This window comes from Argopecten irradians, chromosome 12, assembly GCF_041381155.1.
Source record: "Argopecten irradians isolate NY chromosome 12, Ai_NY, whole genome shotgun sequence".
Lineage (NCBI taxonomy): Eukaryota > Metazoa > Mollusca > Bivalvia > Pectinida > Pectinidae > Argopecten > Argopecten irradians.
Window position 1 is genome coordinate 36,308,201 of NC_091145.1, and position 12,519 is coordinate 36,320,719.

General features: G+C 35.5%; 1 protein-coding gene across 1 annotated transcript in view; it reads left to right on the plus strand.

The window, feature by feature from the left end:
* LOC138305083 (protein pigeon-like) overlaps positions 1-12,519 on the plus strand; it is a 40,130-nt gene that overhangs the window by 1,446 nt on the left and 26,165 nt on the right. The window contains exons 2-6 of the mRNA XM_069245485.1: positions 423-499; positions 738-791; positions 1,671-1,740; positions 2,057-2,101; positions 3,225-3,239. Of these exons, the coding sequence (XP_069101586.1) occupies positions 423-499; positions 738-791; positions 1,671-1,740; positions 2,057-2,101; positions 3,225-3,239 (261 nt within the window). The remainder of the gene's footprint in view (positions 1-422; positions 500-737; positions 792-1,670; positions 1,741-2,056; positions 2,102-3,224; positions 3,240-12,519) is intronic.

The following is a 12,519-nucleotide window of genomic DNA, read 5'->3' on the forward strand; positions in this document are numbered from 1 at the left end:
TAAAAAGAACCCCTATATATTATATAAAAATTATTTTTATGCTATATGTTATTGACAGAACGTCGAGATGCTGTGATTTTTAGCTTGCCTATTCGAAGAATAGGGGGAGCTAATGTTGTCACCCCGGCGTCAGCGTTGGCGTCCCATTTCACGTTAAAGTTTTTTAGCAAGTTTCTGTTTCGTCAATTGTTAAAGGTTAAGTCATCATAAATGTTTATGATTTTATTTTCCTAATGTGTATTTTGGGCCCTTTAGGGGGTTTTTGAGTCTGTTAATTTGTCATATTTCCATGTTTAAATAGTAAATACTTGAACATCAACTTCTCCTGAATAGGCGAGCTTTGCTGTTCTCCAACAGCTCTTGTTACATGTCCAAACAATGATTTTATGTGGCTCAATATGACTGTGTAAATCTAATTTCAGAGATACCCCGGCTTTTGAATCAAGAAAAGGATGGAGTGATATTGTTTACTTGGGATGATGCTACAGAACACAGCAAGGTTAAATTCAGTCTACTTTTAGTATATATAATAACAAGTCATGAAATGCACTAGAAATGTGATGATAATCATGATTTGATTTTGAGTAAGTAATAAAAAATATATCAAATGAATCGATATTGATAAGAAAACCCTTTTCAACTGAACATGTATTTAATACCTATGATTCTTTTTTTTGGATAAAATGCTGGCCATGATATGTCTCTGTTCATGCTTAAATTATTCTGTTTATTTACAGGGCAGCATTGTTACCCATGTGGGTTTATATGATCCAGCTACACAGAAACATCAGGTAAAATAATGAAGCATTTATGTTATTTCTCGCTTAAAGTTTATAATTATGACTTTAACTAATTTTAGATAATTTCTAGACTGTAAAAAACAATCTATATAAGGTTCTCTTAATATCTTCAAATCACAATGAATTCAAAATTTTTCCCTCGTGGTATTATAAAAATCATTTTAATGTTGGAATTTCACTAATGTAACCAAATTTAATTTAGTATTTATTTAAAGTAACAAGTCTGATTAGATTTTATTTCTTTTCTCTATATTTATACACTTTGTTACAGTGTAACAAGACAAGAGTAATATGTACTCCCATAACATGAGAGTCGACTAATCAGCCGTTTTTTTATCGGACGTTATTTTGCTGACTGTCGACTCTCATTTCCGAAGGGTTATTTCTTTGATGTAGCTTCCGACGTCAGATGAAGGCGAAAGGAAAAGTGCAATGATATCAATATTTATAGCTCTAACAGTGATAACATTGATGTGTAATTACAGTTTAGGTACTAATTAATTAAGTGTAACAAGGCAAGAGTAATATGCTGCCAGCCAGACTTGAAAAAATCAGAAGAAATTTAGTAAATTAGATGAATTCCAGTCTTTTTTTGAAGAGTCTGCATTAGCTGTAAATTGTTTCACATAGATATTTGCACAAATACTAATTTATCATCTATTACTTTAATGTACTATAACCATGTAACTTTGATTGAAATATCTCTGTTAAGTTTTGGGTTCGCACAGAAGTCAGAGTTGTACCCTCTCCTTCAAAAGTGCGAGTACAATTACCCATCCCTCCAAAAATTATCTGGAACACTGATTGTAGTAACACTCTATGATAGTGAAAGCTCAAAACATTTTCTGACCTGTTGTCTATCTGTTGTAGTTAATCTGGACCTATTCCCAACGAGTCAATATTGTCTCCTGTTCTATCAACCAGACCCGCTCACTCTTAGGTAAGAACTCATAAATACTGGGCTCACATTTAAAATGGGCCATTGTGTTGACAAGTGTATGCAAAATTTGATGTAGTCTATTAGACTACATATAATCAATTCCATTTGAAATAATGAAGAGTTTATTTAGTAAGAATAAAGTTTTGTAAATCTATGTGAAAATATTTTGTTTCAAAATATTACCAAAACATTACATTTGGTAACAAATTGAACATGGGAGAATAGATTATTGTGGTTTTCAGACAGACATAAAATGGATTATTATATTTTACTATGCTGTTAAAAATATCAATGGAAGTCTCACTTGTTCTTTCAGCTTTTACAGTTTTTAGAAAGGATTCAAGTTCTGCAAAGAAAAAAGGTACAATTTTTACAAAGTGATATTGATAAAATGATTTCCAAACGCAATAATTTACTGTATATTGATCACAAACTTCATCTTTCATAATAGTTTTGATACATAATATAATAGAAGTCTTACATTTAATATGGTATAATCTTACTATCTAATGTTTTATCTTACTATTTCTTTGAATTATATCTTCAGTTAACATCAATCTAGTACAAGTTTATTAATGTTTGATTTGGTAGACTGCAGTAGGTATTAAGATCATTACACTGGTAAGAATAAAATCTGTTTTATAGCCATAAGAACTTTTCCTGTTCTGAAATTTAAAGTTATCTTTGAATTTTTTTCCTGTATCCTTTCCTCACCACCTTCAAAATTCTGTGACACCATATATATAGGATCTTACATGAGTGTTCATTTCATATGAGATTTTATGAAATGAGCGAGCAAAAATGAAAACTTCGAGACAAGTTTCATAAAATCTCATGAAACGAACACAAATTTAAGATACTTTTTATCGCATAACTCCTAATACCTACATAATAAAAAAATTCATGTCAAAATGTATTCTGAAAATCCAGTACGTCATTTTTCCTGACGTCTTTTTGTTGTTTCTGTCTGACCTCACAATGAATTTCTATCCTATGAAAATCGTTCCAGGTCATATTAGACTAGTGATATGTGCAAAAATATTACACGGGCGAAATCACTGGATATCAGGCGGATTATGTGATAAAAGTAATTTTGGCAGTATATGTTGATGAGACCAGAGTGATTCTTTGTCTGTATCTATGTCTATGATTTAGATGTATACACACCTTGTCTATATCTCTGTCTATGATTTAGATGTATACACACCTTGTCTGTATCTCTGTCTATGATTTAGATGTATACACACCTTGTCTGTATCTCTGTCTATGATTTAGATGTATACACACCTTGTCTGTATCTCTGTCTAGATATTTAGATGTATACACAGTTGTCTGTATCTCTGTCTATGATTTAGATGTATACACACCTTGTCTTATCTCTGTCTATGATTTAGATGTATACACTTGTCTTCTCTGTCTATTTACATCTGTCTTTATGATGTATGTATACACACCTTGTCTGTATATCTCTGTCTATGATTTAGATGTATACACAGCTTGTCTGTATCTCTGTCTATGATTTAGATGTATACACACCTTGTCTATATCTCTGTCTATGATTTAGATGTATACACAGCTTGTCTGTATCTCTGTCTATGATTTAGATGTATATCTTGTCTTATCTCTGTCTATGATTTAGATGTATACACAGCTTGTCTGTATCTCTGTCTATGATTTAGATTGTCTATATCACTGTCTATGATTTAGATGTATTCCTTGTCTGTATCTCTGTCTAGATTTAGATGTATACACACTTGTCTGTATCTCTGTCTATGATTTAGATGTATACACAGCTTGTCTGTATCTCTGTCTATGATTTAGATGTATACACACCTTGTCTGTATCTCTGTCTATGATTTAGATGTATACACAGCTTGTCTGTATCTCTGTCTATGATTTAGATGTATACACAGCTTGTCTGTATCTCTGTCTATGATTTAGATGTATACACAGCTTGTCTGTATCTCTGTCTATGATTTAGATGTATACACACCTTGTCTGTATCTCTGTCTATGATTTAGATGTATACACAGCTTGTCTGTATCTCTGTCTATGATTTAGATGTATACACAGCTTGTCTGTATCTCTGTCTATGATTTAGATGTATACACAGCTTGTCTATATCTCTGTCTATGATTTAGATGTATACACACCTTGTCTGTATCTCTGTCTATGATTTAGATGTATACACACCTTGTCTATATCTCTGTCTATGATTTAGATGTATACACACCTTGTCTGTATCTCTGTCTATGATTTAGATGTATACACAGCTTGTCTGTATCTCTGTCTATGATTTAGATGTATACACACCTTGTCTGTATCTCTGTCTATGATTTAGATGTATACACACTTGTCTGTATCTCTGTCTATGATTTAGTATACCTCTGTCTCTATTTAGATGTATACACACCTTGTCTGTATCTCTGTCTATGATTTAGATGTATACACACCTTGTCTGTATCTCTGTCTATGATTTAGATGTATACACAGCTTGTCTGTATCTCTGTCTATGATTTAGATGTATACACACCTTGTCTGTATCTCTGTCTATGATTTAGATGTATACACACCTTGTCTATATCTCTGTCTATGATTTAGATGTATACACACCTTGTCTATATCTCTGTCTATGATTTAGATGTATACACAGCTTGTCTGTATCTCTGTCTATGATTTAGATGTATACACACCTTGTCTGTATCTCTGTCTATGATTTAGATGTATACACACCTTGTCTGTATCTCTGTCTATGATTTAGATGTATACACACCTTGTCTGTATCTCTGTCTATGATTTAGATGTATACACACTTGTCTGTATCTCTGTCTATGATTTAGATGTATACACACTTGTCTGTATCTCTGTCTATGATTTAGATGTATACACACTTGTCTGTATCTCTGTCTATGATTTAGATGTATACACAGTTTGTCTGTATCTCTGTCTATGATTTAGATGTATACACACCTTGTCTGTATCTCTGTCTATGATTTAGATGTATACACACCTTGTCTGTATCTCTGTCTATGATTTAGATGTATACACACCTTGTCTGTATCTCTGTCTATGATTTAGATGTATACACACCTTGTCTGTATCTCTGTCTATGATTTAGATGTATACACAGCTTGTCTGTATCTCTGTCTATGATTTAGATGTATACACACTTGTCTGTATCTCTGTCTATGATTTAGATGTATACACACCTTGTCTGTATCTCTGTCTATGATTTAGATGTATACACACCTTGTCTGTATCTCTGTCTATGATTTAGATGTATACACACCTTGTCTGTATCTCTGTCTATGATTTAGATGTATACACAGTTTGTCTGTATCTCTGTCTATGATTTAGATGTATACACAGCTTGTCTGTATCTCTGTCTATGATTTAGATGTATACACACCTTGTCTGTATCTCTGTCTATGATTTAGATGTATACACAGTTTGTCTGTATCTCTGTCTATGATTTAGATGTATACACACCTTGTCTGTATCTCTGTCTATGATTTAGATGTATACACACCTTGTCTGTATCTCTGTCTATGATTTAGATGTATACACACCTTGTCTGTATCTCTGTCTATGATTTAGATGTATACACACCTTGTCTGTATCTCTGTCTATGATTTAGATGTATACACACCTTGTCTGTATCTCTGTCTATGATTTAGATGTATACACACCTTGTCTGTATCTCTGTCTATGATTTAGATGTATACACAGTTTGTCTGTATCTCTGTCTATGATTTAGATGTATACACACCTTGTCTGTATCTCTGTCTATGATTCTATGATTTAGATGTATACACACCTTGTCTGTATCTCTGTCTATGATTTAGATGTATACACAGTTTGTCTGTATCTCTGTCTATGATTTAGATGTATACACACCTTGTCTATATCTCTGTCTATGATTTAGATGTATACACAGTTTGTCTGTATCTCTGTCTATGATTTAGATGTATACACAGTTTGTCTGTATCTCTGTCTATGATTTAGATGTATACACACCTTGTCTGTATCTCTGTCTATGATTTAGTATTTAGATGTATACACAGTTTGTCTGTATCTCTGTCTATGATTTAGATGTATACACAGTTTGTCTGTATCTCTGTCTATGATTTAGATGTATACACACCTTGTCTGTATCTCTGTCTATGATTTAGATGTATACACACCTTGTCTGTTTCTCTGTCTATGATTTAGATGTATACACAGCTTGTCTGTATCTCTGTCTATGATTTAGATGTATACACACCTTGTCTGTATCTCTGTCTATGATTTAGATGTATACACACCTTGTCTGTATCTCTGTCTATGATTTAGATGTATACACAGCTTGTCTGTATCTCTGTCTATGATTTAGATGTATACACACCTTGTCTGTATCTCTGTCTATGATTTAGATGTATACACACCTTGTCTGTATCTCTGTCTATGATTTAGATGTATACACTTTGTCTGTATCTCTGTCTATGATTTAGATGTATACACACCTTGTCTGTATCTCTGTCTATGATTTAGATGTATACACACCTTGTCTATATCTCTGTCTATGATTTAGATGTATACACACCTTGTCTGTATCTCTGTCTATGATTTAGATGTATACACACCTTGTCTGTATCTCTGTCTATGATTTAGATGTATACACACTTGTCTGTATCTCTGTCTATGATTTAGATGTATACACACCTTGTCTGTATCTCTGTCTATGATTTAGATGTATACACACTTGTCTGTATCTCTGTCTATGATTTAGATGTATACACAGCTTGTCTGTATCTCTGTCTATGATTTAGATGTATACACACCTTGTCTGTATCTCTGTCTATGATTTAGATGTATACACACCTTGTCTGTATCTCTGTCTATGATTTAGATGTATACACAGCTTGTCTATATCTCTGTCTATGATTTAGATGTATACACAGCTTGTCTGTATCTCTGTCTATGATTTAGATGTATACACAGCTTGTCTGTATCTCTGTCTATGATTTAGATGTATACACACCTTGTCTGTATCTCTGTCTATGATTTAGATGTATACACAGCTTGTCTGTATCTCTGTCTATGATTTAGATGTATACACACCTTGTCTGTATCTCTGTCTATGATTTAGATGTATACACACCTTGTCTGTTTCTCTGTCTATGATTTAGATGTATACACACCTTGTCTGTATCTCTGTCTATGATTTAGATGTATACACAGCTTGTCTATATCTCTGTCTATGATTTAGATGTATACACACCTTGTCTGTTTCTCTGTCTATGATTTAGATGTATACACACCTTGTCTGTATCTCTGTCTATGATTTAGATGTATACACAGCTTGTCTGTATCTCTGTCTATGATTTAGATGTATACACACCTTGTCTTGTATCTCTGTCTATGATTTAGATGTATACACACCTTGTCTGTATCTCTGTCTATGATTTAGATGTATACACACCTTGTCTGTATCTCTGTCTATGATTTAGATGTATACACACCTTGTCTGTTTCTCTGTCTATGATTTAGATGTATACACACCTTGTCTGTATCTCTGTCTATGATTTAGATGTATACACAGTTTGTCTATATCTCTGTCTATGATTTAGATGTATACACACCTTGTCTGTATCTCTGTCTATGATTTAGATGTATACACACCTTGTCTGTATCTCTGTCTATGATTTAGATGTATACACACCTTGTCTATATCTCTGTCTATGATTTAGATGTATACACAGTTTGTCTGTTTCTCTGTCTATGATTTAGATGTATACACAGTTTGTCTGTATCTCTGTCTATGATTTAGATGTATACACACCTTGTCTGTATCTCTGTCTATGATTTAGATGTATACACAGTTGTCTGTATCTCTGTCTATGATTTAGATGTATACACAGCTTGTCTGTATCTCTGTCTATGATTTAGATGTATACACACCTTGTCTGTATCTCTGTCTATGATTTAGATGTATACACACTTGTCTGTTATCTCTGTCTATGATTTAGATGTATACACACCTTGTCTGTATCTCTGTCTATGATTTAGATGTATACACAGCTTGTCTGTATCTCTGTCTATGATTTAGATGTATACACACCTTGTCTATATCTCTGTCTATGATTTAGATGTATACACACCTTGTCTGTATCTCTGTCTATGATTTAGATGTATACACAGCTTGTCTGTATCTCTGTCTATGATTTAGATGTATACACACCTTGTCTGTATCTCTGTCTATGATTTAGATGTATACACAGCTTGTCTGTATCTCTGTCTATGATTTAGATGTATACACAGCTTGTCTGTATCTCTGTCTATGATTTAGATGTATACACAGCTTGTCTGTATATCTCTGTCTATGATTTAGATGTATACACACCTTGTCTGTATCTCTGTCTATGATTTAGATGTATACACACCTTGTCTGTATCTCTGTCTATGATTTAGATGTATACACACACCTTGTCTATATCTCTGTCTATGATTTAGATGTATACACAGCTTGTCTGTATCTCTCTGTCTATGATTTAGATGTATACACACCTTGTCTGTATCTCTGTCTATGATTTAGATGTATACACACACCTTGTCTGTTATCTCTGTCTATGATTTAGATGTATACACAGTTTGTCTGTATCTCTGTCTATGATTTAGATGTATACACACCTTGTCTGTTATCTCTGTCTATGATTTAGATGTATACACACCTTGTCTTGTATCTCTGTCTATGATTTAGATGTATACACACCTTGTCTGTATCTCTGTCTATGATTTAGATGTATACACAGCTTGTCTGTATCTCTGTCTATGGATTTAGATGTATACACACTTGTCTGTATCTCTGTCTATGAATTTAGATGTATACACACCTTGTCTGTATCTCTGTCTATGATTTAGATGTATACACACCTTGTCTGTATCTCTGTCTATGATTTAGATGTATACACACCTTGTCTGTATCTCTGTCTATTGATTTAGATGTTTTGTCTGTTTCTCTGTCTATGATTTAGATGTATACACACCTTGTCTGTATCTCTGTCTATGATTTAGATGTATACACCCTTGTCTGTATGCTCTTGTCTATGATTTAGATGTATACACAGTTTAGATGTCCTTCTGTCTATGATTTAGATGTATACACATCTCTGTCTATGATTTAGATGTATCACACTTGTCTGTTTCTCTGTCTATGATTTAGATATTAGTTATACACACCTTGTCTATATATATGTCTATGATTTAGATGTATACACACCTTGTCTGTATCTCTGTCTATGTTTAAGATGTATACACAGTTTGTATGTATCTCATGTCCTATGAATTTAGATGTATACACATGTTTGTCCTATATCTTGTCTATGATGTAGATGTATTCACAACCTTGTCTTGTATCTCTGTCTGATGATTTTAGATGTATACACTCAGCTGGATGTCTGTATTCTACTGTACTATGTTTTAGATGTATACACAGATTTGTCTATGTATCTTCTGTCTATGATTTAAGATGTATAAACCGTTTGGTATGTATTTCTGTTATGATTTAGATGTAATACACAACCTTGTCTGTATCTCTGTCTATGATTTGATGTATACACAGTATTGTCTGTATTTCTGTCTATGATTTGATGTATACACAGTTTTGTATGTATTCTCTGTCTGGTTGATTTATGTATACACAGTTTGTCACTATCCCTGTATCTCCCTCCATACTTAGTAAACCTGTCACAGGTATGTAACAGTAACTACCCCCTCATCTCAACACTCCCCTCCATACTTTGTACTGTCACAGTATTTAACAGTAACTACCCCCTTCTCAACAACTCCCCTCCATACTGGTACTGTCACAGTATGTAAACAGTAACTATCCCCATCTCAACACTCCCCTCCATACTTGTACTGTCACAGTATTTAACAGTAACTACCCCCTTCTCAACACTCCCCCTCCATACTTGTACTGTCACAGTATTTAACAGTAACTACCCCCATCTCAACACTCCCCCCATACTTGTACTGTCACAGTATTGTAACAGTAACTATCCCCATCTCAACACTCCCTCCATATTGTACTGTCACAGTATTTAACAGTAACTACCCCCATCTCAACACTCCCCTCCATACTGGTACTGTCACAGTATTTAACTGTAACTACCCCTTCTCAACACTCCCCTCCATACTTGTAACTGTCACAGTATTTAACAGTAACTACCCCCACTCAACACTCCCCTCCATACTTGTACTGTCACAGTATTTAACAGTAACTATCCCCATCTCAACACTCCCCTCCATACTTGTACTGTCACAGTATTTAACAGTAACTACCCCCATCTCAACACTCCCCTCCATACTTGTACTGTCACAGTATTTAACAGTAACTACCCATGTCTCAACACTCCCCTCCATACTTGTACTGTCACAGTATTTACACAGTAACTATCCCATCTCAAACACTCCCCTTCCATACTTGTCTGTCACAGTATCTGTAACAGTAACTATACCCTTCTCAACACTCCCCTCCATACTTGTACTGTCACAGTATTGTACACTACCCCCTTCTAATGTCCCCCTCCATACTTGTACTGTCACAGTAATTTAACTGTAACTATCCCCATCTCAACACTCCCCTCCATACTTGTACTGTCACAGTATTTAACAGTAACTATCCCCATCTCAACACTCCCCTCCATACTGGTTACTGTCACAGTATTTAACAGTAAACTATCCCCATCTCAACACTCCCCTCCAATACTTGTACTGTCACAGTATTTAACAGTAACTACCCCCTTCTCAACACTCCCCTCCATACTTGTACTGTCACAGTATTTAACAGTAACTATCCCCATCTCAACACTCCCCCTCCATACTTGTACTGTCACAGTATGTAACAGTAACTATCCCCATCTCAACACTCCCCTCCATACTTGTACTTGTCACAGTATTTAACAGTAACTACCCCTATCTCAACACTCCCCTCCATACTTGTACTGTCAACAGTATTTAACAGTAAACTACCCCATCTCAACACTCCCCTCCATACTTGTACTGTCACAGTATTTAACAGTAACTCCCCTCCATACTTCTCAACAACTCCCCTCCTTACTGTACTGTCACAGTATTTAACAGTAACTATCCCCTTCTCAACACTCCCCTCCATACTTGTACTGTCACAGTATTTAAACATGTAACATACCCCCCATCTCAACACTCCCCTCCATACTTGGTACTGTCACAGTATTTAACAGTAACTACCCCATCTCAACACTCCCCTCCATACTGGTACTGTCACAGTATTTAACAGTATATACTCCCCATCTCAACACTCTCCCTCCATACTTGTACTGTCACAGTATTTAACAGTAACTACCCCCTTCTCAACACTCCCCTCCATACTTGTACTGTCACAGTATTTAACAGTAACTATCCCCATCTCAACACTCCCCTCCATACTTGTACTGTCACAGTATTTAACAGTAACTACCCCATCTCAACACTCCCCTCCATACTTGTACTGTCACAGTATTTTTAACAGTAACTACCCCCTTCTCAACACTCCCCTCCATTTACTTGTACTGTCACAGTATTTAACAGTAACTACCCCATCTCAACACTCCCTCCATACTTGTACTGTCACAGTATCTTTAACAGTAACTATACCCCCATCTCAACACTCCCCTCCATACTTGTACTGTCACAGTATTTAACAGTAACTACCCCCATCTCAACACTCCCTCCTTACTTGTACTGTCACAGTATTTAACAGTAACTATCCCCATCTCAACACTCCCTCCATACTTGGTACTGTCACAGTATGTTACAGTAACTACCCCATCTCAACACTCCCCTCCATACTTGTACTGTCACAGTATGTAACAGTAACTACCCCCATCTCAACACTCCCCTCCATACTTGTACTGTCACAGTATTTAACAGTAACTATCCCCATCTCAAACACTCCCCTCCATACTGGTACTGTCACAGTATTTAACAGTAACTATCCCCATCTCAACACTCCCCTCCATACTGGTACTGTCACAGTATTTAACAGTAACTACCCCATCTCAACACTCCCCTCCATACTTGTACTGTCACAGTAGTACCCCATCTAACACTCCCCTCATACTTGTACTGTCACAGTATTAACAGAACTACCCCCATCTCAACACTCCCCTCCATACTTGTACTGTCATCAGTATATAACCGTAACTACCCCATCTCAACACTCCCCTCCATACTTGTACTGTCACAGTATGTAACAGTAACTACCCCATCTCAACACTCCCCTCCATACTGGTACTGTCACAGTATTTAACAGTAACTACCCCCATCTCAACACTCCCCTCCATACTTGTACTGTCACAGTATTTAACAGTAACTACCCCCATCTCAACACTCCCCTCCATACTTGTACTGTCACAGTATTTAACAGTATAACTACCCCCATCTCAACACTCCCCTCCATACTTGTACTGTCACAGTATTTAACAGTAACTACCCCCATCTCAACACTCCCCCTATGTCCATACTTGTACTGTCACAGTATTTAACAGTAAAACTACCCCCATCTCTCAACACTCCCCTCCATACTTGTACTGTCACAGTATTTAACAGTAACTACCCCCATCTCAACACTCCCCTCCATACTTGTACTGTCACAGTATTTTAACAGTAACTACCCCCATCTCAACACTCCCCTCCATACTTGTACTGTCACAGTATTTAACAGTAACTACCCCCATCTCAACACTCCCCTCCATACTTGTACTGTCACAGTATTTAACA